The sequence below is a fragment of the Crocuta crocuta genome, unplaced genomic scaffold (genome assembly GCF_008692635.1).
Source record: "Crocuta crocuta isolate KB4526 unplaced genomic scaffold, BGI_CrCroc_1.0 scaffold1063, whole genome shotgun sequence".
NCBI lineage: Eukaryota > Metazoa > Chordata > Mammalia > Carnivora > Hyaenidae > Crocuta > Crocuta crocuta.
In genome coordinates, this window is record NW_027526922.1 from 61,862 (window position 1) to 80,147 (window position 18,286).

Sequence of the window (18,286 nt, forward strand, 5' to 3'; positions counted from 1 at the left end):
AGTTCAGTATGACTAGTCAGACTTGTCTTCCTGCTTTTCGGACAGGGGCAAGGGCAGGACATTTCTAGATCCACCACCCCTTCTAGGGCACCAATCCACTTGTTGGGTCTCCATTCCTTTGGCCCACCCTTTATTCCACCCCTTGGAGAAGTTGGAAATTACCTGCTTAGAGGGCAACAACCATTGGTCCAAGTTTTTCCCAATAAGGGCTAATCTAACAAAGTTCTGTAAAGGAGGGCTTTCTTTGTCCAATCCTATGTCTTCTCCTCAAATGGTTGGAAGGTAGTGATTTAGGAAAGGGCAAACTCTATAGAACTTCCTCAAGAGGAGCTGTCCCAAGACCTAGACTGTGGTCTAGTTCCACCCCATTTGCGTCTTGTATGAAGACTTGCCCTCAGCAATAACGGCCATTTTTGGAGTTAACTCTGGTGTTTTATTTAAGTGCTTTAGTCCCTAGAGTAGGGGAGAGCGCCCTCTTTATGGTCCTCCCCGCAAATAAACCTCCAACAGTCTCTTTGTATAATTGTTAAATCCAAAGCCACATCAGGAACTCCTCAGATAATTGCAACTAGCATTGCACAAATCTATTGTATGAGCGAGGTATTACTTGTTACCGTGGTCAACTCTCTACCCCTCAGGACCTTGGCACAGAGCCTGGCATAAGGCTACCCTCCCTGAATGTTGGATGAATGTCTAAAGGGGATCAATCAAAGCCATGGCTGAACTCCCTGCCATTCTTCCAATGCCCACATTGTGGTTGGTCTCCAGGAGAAAGTCTTATCGTGGGCAGTTGACATTAGAACACTAGTCAGTCCAGTAAATGGCTTATTTTTGGGTTTGGCTGAATTGGCTGAACTAATGTTTCCCTAAGCCCATGCCCTTAGCTGGGCTGTCGAGAATTCATTCACCATCAGGGGATACAGAGGTGGCCCATGTGAGTCAGGTCAATATAAATATACTTAAAAACTCTAAAGAACAAGGGATGCCTGGGTGGCTCAGTCAGTTAAGTGTGTGACTTTGGCTTAGGTCATGATCTCGCAGTCTGTGAGTTCGAGCTCTGTGTCAGGCTCTGAGCTGAATCTGTATCTCCTTCATCTGTGTTGGTGGTATAGTGGTGAGCATAGCTGCTTTCCAGAATCTGTATCTCCTTCTCTCTCTGCCCCCACTTCCCCCTCCCACTCTGCTCATGTTCTGTCTCTTTCTCTCTCTTAAAAAAAAATAAACACTAAAAAAAATCTAAAGAATGCAATAATTTGATCAAGACATAAATGGTTGTGTAATAAGCTCCTTGGAAAATCACAGAAGATTTTTATAGCTAGTAAGATGGCTAGAACCCAAAATAACATCAACATTACTTGTTAAGGTGATTACAGTAATACTAAAAGATTCTGGAAATAAGAAAAGGCAGTTGGTCAATACTTGCCAAATAGCTAAAATAATTGTTTTACTGTTAACTGGTCTCCCTCTCTCTGTCACGGGGGCATAGAGATCACAGACTTCATTTATTTAATCAACAAATTTTGCTTCTTCCCTATGCTGTGGCAGGCACCGTACTAGGTGCTGGAGAGAAACACTAAAGAAAACTAGATGGGGCTCTTGCTCGGTAAAATTGCCACTGGGACAAGTGAAATGAAGGAGAAATATGTGCTGCTTCGAGAACCTGTGAGAGGTGATCTCACCTGGCCAGAGAGGTCCCCTCTCTACCTCCTCGAGAGGCACCACCACCTCGTGCCTGGCACAATTCTGGCCCACACTGGGCACTCTGCTCAAAGACAGTGACCACCTTACATCTTCCCCGCTCCCCCACCAAGCTGTCCTGGCATCTGCCCTGGTGACATGGCCCGGGCTGTCTTGCTGCCCCATCTGCCTACATTGGCAGGGGGCAGAGGGCATTACCAGGTGAGGAAGTCGCTTCTGCTGAAGTAGAAATTGTGCCTAAATACGAAACACCAACAGGAAAGTCAGTCAACAAAGTTTTTATGCATTTTCCAATTTTGCACAATTCCGCCTTTCCTATGATCTCATTGACCTGGTTTTGTGGTTGTTAAAACTCGGGTGTGAGGACTAGATATTTCCCTACCTCCTGAATAAAAGTGAATATACCCAAAGTAAATTGTGTGAGTCGTTCTAAAAGAAAACTTTCCTGAAATGAAGCACGTTTTCCTGTCCTGTCCTTTTAAACAGAAGACATTTGTCATATTCTAACCTGCCTGATTCAGTCTCATGGGGAAAAAACGACTGTTGTTCAGGGTTGTCGTACAGAGGTGATTGAAGGATGTTGAGGTCAGTGTCCTCATATCAGGACATTTAGCAAGTCTAGTGTCATTTAATGGGTTTCTGACTTCTCTGGCTGTCAGACTATCTGTTGGCATTTCCTGCAATTGCCACTGTGGCTGTTCTATGAGCAGCTCTTCTCCCCCCCGTCCCCACCTCCTCCCATTTGTTGTCTCTCATAATATAGTCAGTGGGGACACCTGATAGCCAGTTGTTACGTGTGTGCGTTCATGTGCGTGCGTGTGTGTGTCTGTGTGTGTGTGTGTGCATGTAGTAATAACAGGCTCAGTAGGCACCCCCATGTGGACTCAAACACTTTACTTGAGCTTGAATGCTGGGACCTAAACTCGGCTGTGTAGGGGCCCTTTTTGTCTATTTGTGGGTTCCAGTCGATTTTCCAAGGGGTTAATTCAGCCAAGTGACCCCTGGAAAATAGTATAAGTGTATGATCTCGGTAGAATTTCAACACAGCAATATTCCCTAAAGGCATTAAGAGGACAAATCAGCAGAAAACTTGTTACCTGTTGCAAGGACTGAATCGGTGGCTGAAATGGAGTTAGGAACTGTCAAGACAAGCACAATATAAGGACATTTTAATTAAATATCATCCCTGTCAGTCAAGTTCATTGGTAAATAATTTTCAAAAATCACCCAGTTTACAAATTATGCCCCAGCCGTGGTCATATTTGATTATGTTCTGTTCCTATTTGATTTTCCTGTTCTTGTATACTATACTAAGTAAAAGAAAATAACTAATGAGGAAGGTGGTACTTGGGTCTGGGACTCAAGACACCTGGGTTCTGGTTTCTGCTCTTTGTGTAACCGAGCACATGACTTTGAAGGGCTAATCCACAGACCAGCAGCATCTACATCAGCTTGTTTGAAATGCAGACCCTCAGGTCGCACCCCAGAACTACTGAATCCGAGTCTGCATTTTAAAAGGTCTCCAGGTGATTTATACACATGTTGAAGTTTGAGAGGCACCAAGCATCCAAACTGGAGCTGCCTCTAGGCCCAGAAATAATTGGCACAGGCCAGGAGGAAACCAGACAGCACTGCCCCCATAAAAGGGTCCCTTTCTTCCCCAGCCCTGGATAATTGATGCCTTGCCAAAATTCATGCTAGCACTTCCTCTCCTCTGAGTTTTCCATAAAAGCTTGAAACCTGGACTTTTTATGAAAACTTCCCATTTTAAAAATGTGGTATTAAAAGAAAAGTAAACATTGCAGAAGCAAAACTCTGTTGTCTGAATCAAAACCCCTCCCTGGGTCAAAACTGGCCCCACAGACTGCCTGTTTGTGATTTCCATTCTGACAGACTTAAGGTTTCTTCCACATCTTGAAAAAAATGCAATATTGGGGCACCTGGGTGGCTCAGTCGGTTAGGCGTCCAACTTCGGCTCAGGTCATGATCTCATAGTTCATGGGTTCGAGCCCCGTGTCGGGCTCTGTGCTGACAGCTAGCTCAGAGCCTGGAGCCTACTTTGGACTCTGTGACTCCCTCTCTCTCTGACCCTCCCTTGCTCACTCTCTCTCTCTCTGTCTCTCAGAAATAAATAAAAAACATTTTAAAATATTTAAAAAAATGCATTACTGTGATGATGCCATATTGAACTTGCCCGAGAGACCTCACAGCTGATTCTCACAGATCCAACCACAAAGTGAGAAATTGATTTCATTGTCTGATTTTCTTAGAGGTCAGTTTCTACTAAGCCTGGCAGAGGGCTCTGAGATTTAGGAAATAGGGACCATGAGCTACTTTCATAACTGTTTATCATCAGAGAAAACTTGAGTGAATTGGTTTGTTTTGAGATGGCATTTCTTGAACTTACTTACCCATATATTGACCAGCTCAAGTCCTAGAATGATTCCCAAAGTCCCCAAGAGGGAAGTTTACAAAAAAGACATATGTGTTGCTTAAAGAGGGCCAGGCCAGAAGCATCAGACGGTAGCACACACATCTCTTAGGAGTATGACTACTAAAGTCCTGTCACTGTGTGCCTCCACCAGTGTCTGCAACCCAATCCCTGGGACAAACTTCCTCCTTCTGTTCTACCAAAGAGGAAACAGAAGCCCTGAGAGTTAAGGGGATTTGCTCACTGTCACCCAGTTGGTTAAGGCTAAAGCCAAACCATAAGGCCAGATTCTTGGGCTCCAAATGCCGTGATGCTGCATTTCTACTCATAAGGTTTCAGTGGTCAAAGAAAGTTGAGAAACACTAGGTCCAGCCAACTTTTTAAAAAGATCTTTAACTACAGGACTTGTCAGAGACTTTAATGGGCTAACAGACTGTGAATCTTCAAAAGAGGGATATGGTATTTCCCCAACTTATTTAGCCATGCAGATTATTTTTTTTATTTGCATATGACTGGATTGGTGTAGTGTGTTTTGAAACACACGAGAGATATGGCACTCTATTATTTTCTGAAAATGCAGATTATAGGGATAGCTGTACCCACAATGCCTGAAGTCTTGCACTGTCAAAAAATGAACTCATTGAATTCTCAAGTGTGTGAATCTGAGGAGGCTCAATTCACTATAACCTGATTTCAGAGACCTGCAGCTGTACCAAGAGCCGAGGGAGCAAACCGGGCACATGGTGTCCTACATACATATGAAAAGTATATAAGCAGCATCTGCCTAATTTACTAAGCATTCAGTGAGTATGTGAGCACCTCATATTAGATGTGATATGAGCTTGATATTTCATTTCTGGTGATGCATAAACTTTAACCCTAACCGTATGTGAGGCCACGTAACCATCTATGAGGCCATGTAGCGATCTATGATGTACATAAGGCAAGTGAGAAAATAAAATTACCAGGTGAAGTGGTCATTTCTGTGGCTGATGCTGAAACTGTAAAACAAAAGCAAAACAAAATAAGATAAAATCAAATAAAAATCCCGTTCACAAACAAAATTTAGAAGACATCTTTTTCCTTAAAACATTTATGCCTCATACTAAAACAAGATACAAAAATGGCTTCTGGAATGTGAAATTAAAAATAAGTAAGGCCTCTTGCTGAGACTGAGGTGGAGGTAAGGCCGAGGTGAGAACCATCCGTTGGCTTTGAGGATCCCTGCGTGGGTCAGAAAGGCTGTTTCTCTGATGCCGTGAAGAGCAAATTTTTCCTGGGGCTGCCAGGGAAAGTAGTAGCCAAACTACATGGATTGCTCATTTTCACTAAACTAACTCATTTAAAACATGGTACCAAGATCTGAATATAAAAGGAGAGTGGCCCCTTGACATAATTAAGCATATTAGGACCTCTGCCATTTGACGTTCATTGACTTTCGTTAATGACCTATTGTGGTTAAAACGCATCAATGATCCTGAACCGTTGCACCAGAACAGAAGCTGGATGACGGGGGGGATTGCTGTCTGCTGCCCTCACTACTTCGTTTGCCTGGAGCCGGCAAAGGGCTCCATAAATATTTGTAAAATAAATGGATGAATCCACTGAATCCTATTATTCTTGTCTTTGTTCCAAGGCAGTGGATATTTTCACTTCATCTGATTGGCTTTTCTAATTCTACTTGTCTGGAAGCCAAAGATAATATATACATGGGCTGAATTAAAAAAAAAAAGAAGAAGAAAAGGAGACCATCTCACACCACTAAGGCCAAAAGGAAATAGTGTTGGTGCTTTCACACCGAGGGCGGATGAGAGGGACTGGGTTTTGTTCATGGAACTCCTCAAAGTGGCACTACAAAGTCAGCTTGAAGGTTCAACACAGAATTTTAAAACAGACTAGGAAGAGCAATTACCCCAGCGGGTGAATAACAGCGAATTTGGTAAATCCTTGAAGAGGGCGGAGACTGAGGGCTCTAAAGCAGAATCGTGAATGCAGCTTCAAGCATCGGGTAGGTCAGCAAGTTAAGAGAGGCTAAGAATGACCCAGAGGCCTCCGCGAAACCAGTGTTGAGAACAGACCTTAGGCATAGGTTTGGAGGACCCCGGCGGGACCCAAGCTTCCTCACATTTACTTCCAGGGCCCCCTCTCCCACCCCAAGAGCTGTGGCTCCAGTAGCTTCAAGAGGAAGCCAAGAGTAAGTACCTGAGCAGATGACCCCGGCGTCCTCATGGTGGCCGCAGTTGTGGACGGACAGACCCAGGTGGCGGCACTGGCCTAGCGTGGTCTCGTTTCCCTGGCAGTGCACGTCATCCAGGAGGATGCTGCCCACACCTTCCCCAAAGTGGCCGTTCCCCAGGGCCCTGACGCCCTCCCCGCAGTCCAACTGCCGGCACACGACGTGGGCCGCGCTGATGCTCCAGAGGTCGTCACACACGGTCCCCCATGCGCCGCCGTGGTACACCTCTATGCGACCTTCACAGCGGCTCCTCCCATCTACCAGCCTGACGATGGGCAAGTCTGGGGAAGATTCAGGGTTGTTACTGGAACGGGATTAGCTCTTCTGGAAAATAATTTCTAACAGGACTTTCCTGTAGTTTTTACCGTAGCGAACCCCGAAGTCCTGTACAATCTCTCGTTCCTTTCTCCAAGCCCCACAGGAAAAAGTCAGATTAGTGCTTATCAGTGCAGTGACTGGTTTTTCCAGGCGAGCTCAGATTTCAGACATTTTGTTCCCTCATTCCCATCTTTGCATTTGAAATATGATAATTGCAAAGTTGAGGACAGATATCTATTTCAGAATGGAGTCATTAAATTGCTGAGCAACAGCATGGAAATAGGTCAAATTCAACTTCTCATTATTTTCTGTAAGCCAGACTTGTACACTGGCCCAGATTCACAGTTACATTTCATTAAAAAAATTTTTTAATGCTTATTTATATTTGAGAGCGCAAGAGAGAGAATGCAAGAGGTGGAGGGGCAGAGAGAGAGGGAGACACAGAATCCTAAGCAGGCTCCAGGCTCTGAGATGTCAGCACAGAGCCCAACGCGGGGCTCAAACCCACAAACTGCGAGATCATGACCTGAGCTGAAGTTGGATGCTTCACTGACTGAGCCACCCAGATGCCCCAACAGTCAGACAGAGTTTAGAAGCAGAGACTTAGACAAGTGGCTGCTCCACATGCAACATCTCCCTCCATGGCAGGGCCGAATCCACCCTGGCCCTGACCTTCCCACTGTAATCTCAGGGAGTCCACTAGGAAGATTCAATAGCTAGGAAGGTGTGAAAGAAACAGTCAAAGGATTACCAATGGCCGGGGCTGTTTCTGCTGATCCTGGGGCAGCCTCGGTAACTGAAAGAGAAAGCGCAAGGCATTCACGTTAGCGGAGGTGCACACTTGCAAAAACGCTCACGGACACACCAGCCGTTGGGCACGTGAACCCACATCGGTGCCCATGTGCTGGTTCAGGACATCCTGACAAAGGCGACGGCGCTCCTGAGACCTCCCTTCCCTCAGCTGGTGAGACTCTGGCATCCATAAGGACGCTAATTAGAAGCGTCTACCTGAACTTTTCCAGGGAGGAGCCATCCATAGCCCCTCAGATCTGAGGCTACAAAATAGGCCAGATGAGCCTCTGATGACATTTCAATTCAGAGTTCTCATTGAGAGATGCCGAGACTTGTTTTTAGCACCAAACGCTCACTCTACAGATAAAACAAACAAAAAAACAAAAAAACCCAAAACAAAACAAAACAAAACTACCCAAGAGGGGCGCCTGGGTGGCTCAGTCTGTTAAGCATCTGACTTCAGTCCAGTTCACGATCTTACAGTTGGTGAGTTAGAGTCCTACATCAGGCTCTGCACTGACACCCAGATCTTTTGTCCACATTCCCTTCTGTCCGTCCCCTGCTTACACACACACTCTCTCTCAAAAATAAATATTAAAAAAAATTAAAACAAAAACCCAACAACTATCCCACAGCAGGGTGGGATGGAAATATTCCCACCTTGTCTGCATCTTCACACATTTGGGAAACTTTCCCTCCCACCAACTCTGAGGGGGAGGTGTTTCGGGGCCGTGGAGGGGGTGGGGAGGTCACAGATATTTGTTGCATACATCATTTAGTAACAAAACGTAACAAAGCAAGGGTTTTAAATATTCATTCAGCTTTTTTGAATGGTTGCATAAAATTGTCCCTAATAGCAAGAAAATCCTGAGCTGGGCAATCAGCAACTCAAGAGAGTTTCCCCACATAGCTCTCTCTGAGAAGTACCTTCACGAGAAATTTATGATGTGACAAACATAAAAAAATGTTTCCTGGAAATTAAAAACCATCCTGAGCAGGGACACAACTTCCTGACTTCCAGGCATTTTTTTGTTTTGATTTTTGTTATTTGTTTTTTTTGGTTTGTTTGTTTTTTGGGTTTTTGTTTGTTTCTTTGCTTGTTTTGCTCCTAGGATCTACTTTCTTCCTAGGGCCAGGGGAGCAGGCTGTGATATCAGGTACAGTGGAGATGATTGTGACCACCATCCTGGGTTAGCGGAATCTGAGGGGGTTCCTGGGACATATGCCTCAGCGCTCCAACTGGGAAAATTCCAGGCAAACCAGGGACAAGCTGTTTTCATGACCTGGAACCCCAAGCCTTTCAGGGTCAGCCTGCCTGACAGAGGAGGGAACCTGGTCTCCGGGGAGTTCAGGTACCTGAGCAGACGGCCCCGGCATCCTCGTGGTGACCACAGTTATGGACTGACAGGCCGAGGTGGTGGCACTGGCCCAGGCTGGTCTCATCTCCCGTGCAGCGCACATCGTCCAGGAAGATGGGGCCCGAGCCGTCACCGAATAGACCACTCCTCGGGGCCGCCAGGGCCGTTCCGCAGCCCAGCTGCCGGCACACCACCCGTGCAGCTGGCAGGTCCCAGAGGTCGTCGCACACGGTCCCCCAGGTGCCATTGTAGAGGATCTCCACGCGGCCCTCGCACCTGCTGCTCCCGGCCGCCAGCCTCACCGCCGGCAGATCTGCAGGAACCGAAGAGCAGAGACGCTCGAGAAGGCTCCCTGGACTCTTGAACGAGACGGCATTTCCAGTTAGAGAATTCTAGCCCAAGTCTGCAGCCTGTGTCCACGGGGAAATAAAATCATACATGCGGAGGAGACCATCTGATGGTTTCTTGTTTCTGAAATTCAGCACAAACTCCAGCATTTTGCCCTCACTGGGCCATTTCTTTATGGAAATATGGGCCACATGGTGGCTTTGTGGAAGACACACTTAAAAGCAACTGTCTGCTTTCATTCTCTTTTGGGTGCCATTTGTCATGTGGTTTCTCTTAAAATTCAAAACAGTTCGGCTGAGTGCTTAGGGCTTCACATTTCTTACCCAGGTCTCTTGAAGAATGTTACGGAATTCTCATAACAAAATTAATTTCACTTTCCTTGAATTTTAAAAAGGATGAAGTATTTATTGGAGGATGATGGAGAAGGTTGGGGCTGGGAAATCGTGCAGCGGAAGAGGGGGCGTCACTCCTACAAGAAGGTCAGATACTCACAGAGTGAAACTTACCCCCCGAGCCAAAAGCAAATGAGGCTGGTTCTCAGATTCTGAGCCCCAGAGACCGGGCTGGTTCATGGGGTCCCCCTAGAGAAGGGCTCCCAAGAGCACTGTGTGGTTCAGGACCTTCCTACGGGGATTTTGGTGATGCCACCGAGGGTGGGCAGGTGACTAGCTCTCCTTGAAGAGGTCCCTACACGAGGGGAACCCACCATACCACCAGCTTGCCTCTGATGAGCACAGCTTTTATTCTGTGCAGCACCAAAGTCATGAAAATTATGTTGGCTACATTTCTGTGGGCCCACAAATGCCAGCCTAAGAAAAGAAGTTGCAAAATGTAAGAGCGGAAAAAATACCTATTGGTTGGAAAACATGTGGCTGTTCCCCAGGAGTTGCAGCAACTGTACATGTGAAAAAGAAATAGTCATCGTAAGCACCTTCCAAACCAACAATGCAATTTCATAATCTTCTCAGTACTGTCTACGTCACATACGTGAGTTTGCCTTTAAACAACCCCATCCAATCTCTAATCAGATAGTTAGCATTTATTTTTTAAAAAAATGTTTATTTTAGGGAGAGAGAGAGAGAACACACTTGAGCACAAGCGGGGAAGAAGCAGAGAGAGAGAAAGGGAGAGACAGAGTCCAAAGCAGGCTCCAGGCTCTGAGCAGAGCCTGACATGGGACTCAAACTCATGAATTGTGAGATTGTGACCTGAGCCAAAGTCGGATGCTCAACCTACTGAGCCACCCAGGCACCCGCAGGTAGTTAGTGTTTAAAATGTGATGGTAGCTCATACAGTTGCTACAGGTTTATGTATTACTCTGGTTAAGAATAATAAAATCAGAGAAATAATGTGGGCATCGGGATTGTGAAGGTGTGGCCCCCACAGGCCTGACACCTTCTCAGAACTACAGAGGGGGTCCCAGGTGGGGCTGCAGGCATGGGAGTGTCTCCTGCACAAGGCCCACTGGCCCCCAGACCCTTCCGTCCTCTCCAGGCTAACACAACCTCTGTTGCTTGAGCCACCACTTTGGGTCAAGGAACCAGTGTCTCTGTCCTGCTGAAATGCAGACCTCACAGACAGGAAGGATGACATCAAACCCGGCAACACCCAGAATGGCTTTTCCTCTGGATGCAGAGTGGGACCCCAGGGGAATGGGAAACAGCCCTGGAACTTTGCCTTCTGGGAAGGGCCTGGAGCTCAGAGCACTGTCAAGGCAAACTAAGGCTGGTGAGGAGGACTCAGCATGGGGACCCTGCACTAGATGGCCAGTCACCAATCAGCAGATATGATGGATGTGAACTCACAGATGCCTGGATGTCCAGCAGCTGTAGGATCTACAAAGACAAAGGAGACATGAAGGCAGTTTCATAATAGAAACCAGGGCAGTCGACTGGTTTGAAGACCATTGTCTCAGTTTATATGCCACTCAACAAGCCTGTGTAAACAGTTGTTCTTACGCATCTAGGGCTGTCCCTCTGGGTTTTTAGAGCCAGGTGTGGATTGTGTCACCAGGCCTGAAACTCTGGGGTAATGATTCTGAAAGAATTTGCCTTAGTAATGAAAATACCACCACCAGCAAAGGAGTCAACATTCTGTGCAGCTACAGAGGCCACATGCTTGAGTAGATGTTGAATGCCTTGTGTAATCCTCCTGGCAAGTTTATGAGACAAACGCCATTACTTTCTTTATTGTCTAATGGATTAACCTTGATGGTCACTCCATGGAAGGGCGCCCTCCTGTACATTAAATGGCTTGCAACTTTTTCAAAGTTAGAACAAGAAATCTGTCCTGGACATGGGGAAGGTCCAGGACTGGGAACATCTCCAGACTCCATCTGCTAATTTCGGGCTTGGCCTGCGCAGCTCCATGACTGGCACAGAAGGGACCTGCATTCTCCTGAGCAGTTGACGCCAGCATCCTGGTGGTGCCCACAGTCGTGTGTGAGCCAGCTGTTGTGAAGGCACTGCCCCAGTGAGGACTCGCTTCCTGTGTACTTGACATCGTCCAGGAGGATGCTGCCTGCCCCGGGGCTGAAGCTGGCCCCTGAGAGGGCGGACACAGCCGGGCCACAGCCAAGCTGTCTGCAGACCACGCGGGCATCCTCTATGGACCAGCTGTCATCACACACTATGCCACAGGTGTTGGTGTGGCGGACTTCCACTCGGCCTTCGCACCTGCTTGACCCGTTCACCAGCTGCAGGCCCAGACCTTGGGGGACAATTTCAAGCAATGACCTCCATCAAGGCTCATCGGAAAGTCCACAGAAGAGCCAGCAGCTCTTGGAAACTGAGCATGGATGATCGATGACAACAGATCTACTCCTTCCTTCACTCTGCTTCACTCATTTAATTTTTGCCTTGATATTACTCCCTGTGTTTCCTGAGATGAAAGTTGGTTGAGAAATGGTTTTGCTCCTTAGCATGCCAGCCCAGAGACCCGCCTCATCATGGAGCTGCTTCTTGTCTTCACTGTGTGTCTTGAAGTCTTGGTTTCTGGCACTCACACGGTTTTCTGGTTATTTTTTTTTATGAGATGCTAACATGCACATACTGATTGAGGTGTGTGAGTGTGTGTGTGTGTGTCCACACATGCGCGTGCAGTGTTCTCTGCATGCCCTTGCACACACTGATCGAGTGACAATTGCAATAGCTCCATCTATGTCATTTCAGGATCAGATGCCATCACGTGTGCATAGACGCTCCTGGGAGCACATAGGACAGTTCAGAGGACAGCGTTGCAGAAGGGACCAGAGACCAGATGTGCTTCGGACACAGCCAAAGACAGCCCATGGTGGGGCTGGGGGGAGATTTGAGATCAGTGGGCCACCATCAGCGCTGAGGCGCCCGCCTGAGGCTGCAGAGGAGTGTATCCAGTGGGGACACTTTCTCCCAAGGTAGTAATGGTGGGTGTTTCTGAGCTAAAACTTCAGTAAGAGAAGGCCATGTAGGGAAGAGGAACAGCTTACCTGCTGACGTGGACTCCTCTGCTGGCTTCAGGAAAGATACTAAGGACAGAGAGAAACACAACAGGATACAACACCTTAGGTGACAAGCGCATATAACTCTCAGTTACCTATCGGTGGGCCCTCCAAGTTGTGGATTATCTACAGCTTCTGATTCTAGATGGATCCCCCACCCAGGTCCTTGCTCTGGAGGGAGCCTTCCATCAACCCACTGCTGCATGCACCAGGAAGACAAGCAGCTAAAGCACACTCAAGAAAATCAAAGTGCGGTGGTTGATAGATTTTTTTTAAAGCAGGTAAATAGAAAGCATTCTTTGGGCATCACTGCTATCCAGTATAACCTACTCTGGCACTTCCTTTTAGGTTTAGGGTCACTTCTTTTTCCTAACCCTTCTGCATATTGTATTTTACTGTTAAAGACTGTGCCACAGACAAGCAGCTGACTCAATTTGAAGTGTGACAACTATTGAACTGGTCACAGAGTCAGGGTAAGACCAACTGATGCTTTCACTTCCTTTATTCTTTTTATTTTAAAAATTTTTAATGTTTTTATTCATTTTTGAGAGAGAGAGAGAGGGAGAGACAGATTCTGAGGGAGCTCATAAATGATGAAGCCAGGGCGACAGATACAGGACATTTGTATCTATCCACTGCACTACTGCCCAAAGTGACTTTGCCAAGACAAGTTACAGTTAATCGATAATAACTGAAGGGATGCCTAAGTGGCTCAGATATGATCTTGGGATTGTGGGATCGAGCCCTGCATCTGGCTCCAAGCTGAGTGTGGAGCCTGCTTGGGATTCTCTCTCTCTCTCTCTCTCTCTCGGTACTCTCCCACTCTTTCTCTCTCTACCTCTGCCCCTCCCCTGCTTGTACTCTTTCTCTCAAGTTAAAAAAAAAAAAAAAGAACAATTGAAATTACCTGAAGTGGGGTAACTTCCAGGAGGTGATGGTGTTGAGTAAGGCAGAGAGGCTGTGAGAGACATAAATCAAAATCACTCTTCTCAAACCCAATTCTTTGGAACAGAAAGGTCCATGTCTGGTTCTGGGGAGAAACTGCACCCAATCTGGGCATGTGAGAATGGCCCTGAGTTGCCATGGTTACAGTCAGCAGATGTCCTGGGTCACTGGGTTCACTGCTGTCCAGCTGAGGAACATCACAATGTCTTTAATTTTCTTCAAACTCTGGCCACAGTGATGGTTGCCTTATGTGGAATGCCTATCTTGCCATTTGCTTTGGTTTTGTAGTTCTTTCCGGGTATGTGGGTCTTGCCTCCCAGAGCAAATGCCAGTTCACAAAGCAGGGAACTACGTTTGTTTCAAGGACACGCTCTGGCCGCGTGAGCACCTGGAGGAAGCCCGAGGGCCAGAGTGGAGAACTCTGGAAGCTGCTTTGTGACCTTTCTCCATCACCTTTGACCCACCTTGAGTAGCTCTGCCTGGGGTCCTGGTTCCACACCTCTCTGTTCCTGAATCCCCCAGCACTGTCCTCGGATGTCACACTCAGCATGTGGCTTCTGCTCCTATGTTTTCTTCAACACTGATTCTGCCCCTTGGACTTCCCTTTCTTCTCTCAGAACTTTCTAGTATCTCCACCCCTGTTTGTTCTTTCGTCCTCTGGTCATTGTGGGCCTGTCTAGCTGGTACACCACTTTGCCTCTTCCCAGCTGAACCCAGAAGGATGCAGAGATAAACTGGAGCTTTTGACTCCAAGTACTGCATTGACTTGCAGAAACTCAACTGGGGTAAAGCTGAGGAAGAAGAGCCCTGGGCTGGGACCTGGGATCCCAGCTCCCCAGCTCTGTGACTTTAGGAGTCATCTTGTCACCTGGGCAACAAGGCAGATGAACCAAAGACATGTCTCCCTGAGGTGTGACTCATCACTGGGGATGTGAGATAATTTGAGGTAACGCATCTGTTATTTTAAGAATCACTTGTTTATATAGCATTCCAGTTAAAAAATCTACATTGAGTTCCATTCTGATTAAGGACATTTTCAGATATGCATGCAGATGAATTGATCAGATTAGATAGTTCATTGTTTATTTTATTTTTTCTAAGTTTACTTATTTTTTGAGGTGGGGGGACAGAGAGAGAGAGAGAGAGAGAGAGAGAAAAGATCCCAAGCAGGATCTCCACTGTCAGTACAGAGCCCAACGTAGGGCTCGATCTCACAAACCATGAGATCATGACCTGAGCCGAGACCAAGAGTCGGATGCTTAACTGACTGAGCCCCCCAGGCACCATGATAGTTCATTGTTTATTTTAGTTTGTAAACATTTTAGTATTGTTATATTATCACTGTGTCTGCTTGTGTGTATTATCTGTGTATGGCAGGTGATCCTGGCTCTCTGTGTATGGTGGGGATATAGGACTTCCTCGTAAAATGAATTCATGTAAGTGAAAGAAGAGGAGTCCACATAAAGAAAAGTATTAAGGAAGACATGGTGTTGGTTGGAAGTGGCCAGAAGCCACACAGGAACATCCTAATGGCTGAAGCTTGGGAAACAGTGACCTCAGGACCCCCTCCTGCTCTGAGGACAGTTGGGAATATCATTTTGCCACTCACTTGTCCCAGAATCAGGCCCACCTGAGCAGATGACGCTGGCATCTTCGTGGTGGCCACAGTTGTGGGAGAACCAGCCACCATGCAGGCATTGCCACAGCCTGGCTTCCGTCCCCACGCACTCCACGTCATCCAGAGCAATGGGGCCCACGCCTTGGTGGAAATGCGCCCTTCCGGGGGCCGACACCGCCCTGCCACAGGCCAGTTGCTTGCACACCACCTGGGCATCACGCGGGTCCCAGCTGTCGTCACACACGGTCCCCCAGGTGCCGTTGTAGCGCAGCTCCACGCGGCCCTCGCACCGGTGGCTGCCGCCGGCCAGCCTGAGGGCCACATCTGGGGAACGAGGACACGCCTGGGTCATGCTGTGGGTGCTTTGCCCCTGCTCTCAAGGAAGGGCCAGGGCATTTCCTGTGAGTTGACCCGCTTTTGAGGGCTCTCCTCTCAGACATGGGGAGGGAGCCACCAAGGGTTAAAGCGGGCCACAAACAGTACTCTCATGTCAATGTGAGTTTTCGAGGGGTACTTCTTAAAGCTCTTTTCCCAGACAAGACTGTCTACTGGACGGAGGCAAAAGGAGGCGTCTGGAAGCCCCGTGTGAGGTGGGTACCACCAGGCATGCTGACACTGGCTGTGGCTGCTCTTGGGAGGGGCAACATCTTGAAGGAGGTGCAAAGGGACCACACATGTTCTGAGTGAAATGGGCTTGGAGACAGCGTCTGACAAGACCCCTCCTTGGTGCCATGCAATGTGCTGTAGTATCAGAAGGTGTGTGGGGACGTGCTGTCCCACGGCAGTGTCGGGTGTTTAACCACACCTCCATCCTGTCAGATCTCGGGGGTAAACGAAGAGGCATGGGGACACCTTCCAATCCCTGGTGCCCAGTCAGACTCGGCCACCCACCCTCGCCTTCATCACCAAGCAGCACCGGGGCCAAAAGACCAAAGGACCTACTGGTATTGTTCTCGTCCAGCACAAGAGACTCATAGGATGCAAAAAAGCCCATGTTGGTGACGATAGCGTCGCTGTGGAAGACCACCACCAAGCGATTTGAGGAGGAGGTGAATACTGGGGTTGTACCAGAACAGAATCTTCCCAGAGAAAAAGATTCGCTCTGTGGGCCATCAAAGATTTCAATGAAGTCGTACGGACAGCCGAAGAAGTTTTCCAACCTATGAACACATGATATCACTCAGACTCTGTCCACTGAGGCTTTCACTCCACTGAACACTGCACAGATTGGTTCAGGAAGGGAAGGTTCTGGAAGACCTATCTGAAACCTACATCTTTTCACACTGGTCAGAGGGAAATAGGACCCTGCTGCTTTAGGCAGTATGTATCTTCCTGTTTATAAAATCCTTTTAATTTGTAAAGTTTCCACTGAATTGCATTTCCTGAATATGGATTATAAGCACAAAGAATAGAACTTAAGTGCTATTGACAGGTATTCGGTGAAAAGTACATTTTCCTCTAACCCCTGGCTCACCCCTCTGACATCATTCTGCTTCTTAGAAGCAGCTACAATGAACAGTTTCTTTTTGTTTGCTTCCAGATAGTCTAAGCACAGAAGGCAGACACTGCAGTGTGGTTCAAAGTTTTCTTGCAGACCATTCCCTAGCAATGCTCCCTACATGTGTGATGGACCCAAGCCTGTTGAACTGATCCCCTGCTGATGGGCAGTTAGATGGTTTGCAATCTAGTGTTCCTATAAGAACACTGCCATGCTTATCCTCTGTGCACAGGACTTTATCAGTACACTGATTCTCTGGAACTAGACTTGCTGCCTTAGAAGATTTGTGCCTTTAAGATTTCGATCAAGGGGCACCTGGGTGGCTTCATCAGTTAAACATCCAACTCTTGGTTTTGGCTCAGGTCATGATCTCACGTTCATGAGATTGAGCCCTGTATCAGGCTCTAGGCTGACAGAGTGGAGCCTGCTTGGCATTTTCTCTCTACTTGCTCTCTCCTCTCCCCCACTCACTCTCTCTGTCTCTCTCTCAAAATAAATAAATAAACTTATTTAAAAAAATAAAGTTTTGATCAATATTACAGAACGGGCCTCCCTGGCCTTCCTCACTTTTGAGAGTTAACTATGGAAGGGGGGTTTTATTTATGTTTGTTTGTTCACTTATTGGTAGGGGTGGGGCAGTGGGCAGCATAACTATGTTTATGACGGGGCAAAGAAGAGAGGAAAAGTGGGAGATATTTACTCACTTCACCACATCAAATGTGAGCTTGACATGAGCCCTGGCATCCACTTGTATGTCCCAGGCACACACCACATTTGTAGGGTATTTTTTAGGATACCAAGGGCTGGAGAAGGAGCCCGAATTATTTGTGAGCAGACCACCACAGTGGAAGTTTTCATCTACAAGACATGGGGAAAACACCCCATCAGAAGGAAGCACTGTGCTGTGCTGGTGTTTTCAGAGGGGTCAGAGGGCATGGGCAGCAGGTGGGAGGGGCACCCGTTTCAGGGTTGCTTTGGCCAGTAACTACAAAGTTGGCTTTGGGGACTTTTCTGAGTTTCCAATGCTGTTGTTTATCAGATGAGACCATTACATGTGTCCCTCAAGCTTACAGGGCTTCGTGAGGACAAATGACAGTGACGTATGGTTGACAGGGCTTACTGGACCCATATGCACAGATGGGTCTGAGCATGTGTTTTAATGAAAAGACACGAGAACAATGGAGGCCCTAGTACATGTCACCGGCTGGTCATAAAACTGCCCATATTGGAAGATCTCTCAGATTATGTACAAATCCCAGCTGGAATCAGCACCAACAGACCAACAGAAGAGCACCCACTTTATGGCTGAAATTCTGGATTTGGTGTGGAATTTAAGTGAAAGACCCCTCTGTACTGCAGCTTCTCATATGTAAAAAGGAGAGAGCATTTATTCAGCTGTTGGAAGTACTGACATTAAAAATAAGGCACTAGGCGCCTGGGTGGCTCAATTGGTTGAGCGTCCACTTTCTTGATTTCAGCTCAGGTCATGATGTCATGTTGTGTGAGTTCAAGCTCTGTGTCAGACTCTGCACTGATGATGCTGTGGAGCCTGCTTGGGATTCTCTT

At 47.2% G+C, this 18,286-nt stretch overlaps 1 protein-coding gene across 1 annotated transcript in view; it reads right to left on the reverse strand.

Moving 5' to 3' along the window:
• The window catches only part of LOC144224943 (scavenger receptor cysteine-rich domain-containing protein DMBT1), a 33,424-nt gene that overhangs the window by 12,010 nt on the left and 3,128 nt on the right, over positions 1-18,286 (reverse strand). The window contains exons 3-9 of the mRNA XM_077756398.1: positions 16,165-16,278; positions 15,214-15,546; positions 12,648-12,686; positions 11,615-11,890; positions 8,832-9,146; positions 7,435-7,479; positions 6,332-6,646 (exon numbers count right to left, since the gene is read on the reverse strand). Coding sequence (XP_077612524.1) covers positions 6,332-6,646; positions 7,435-7,479; positions 8,832-9,146; positions 11,615-11,890; positions 12,648-12,686; positions 15,214-15,546; positions 16,165-16,278 — 1,437 coding nt within the window. The remainder of the gene's footprint in view (positions 1-6,331; positions 6,647-7,434; positions 7,480-8,831; positions 9,147-11,614; positions 11,891-12,647; positions 12,687-15,213; positions 15,547-16,164; positions 16,279-18,286) is intronic.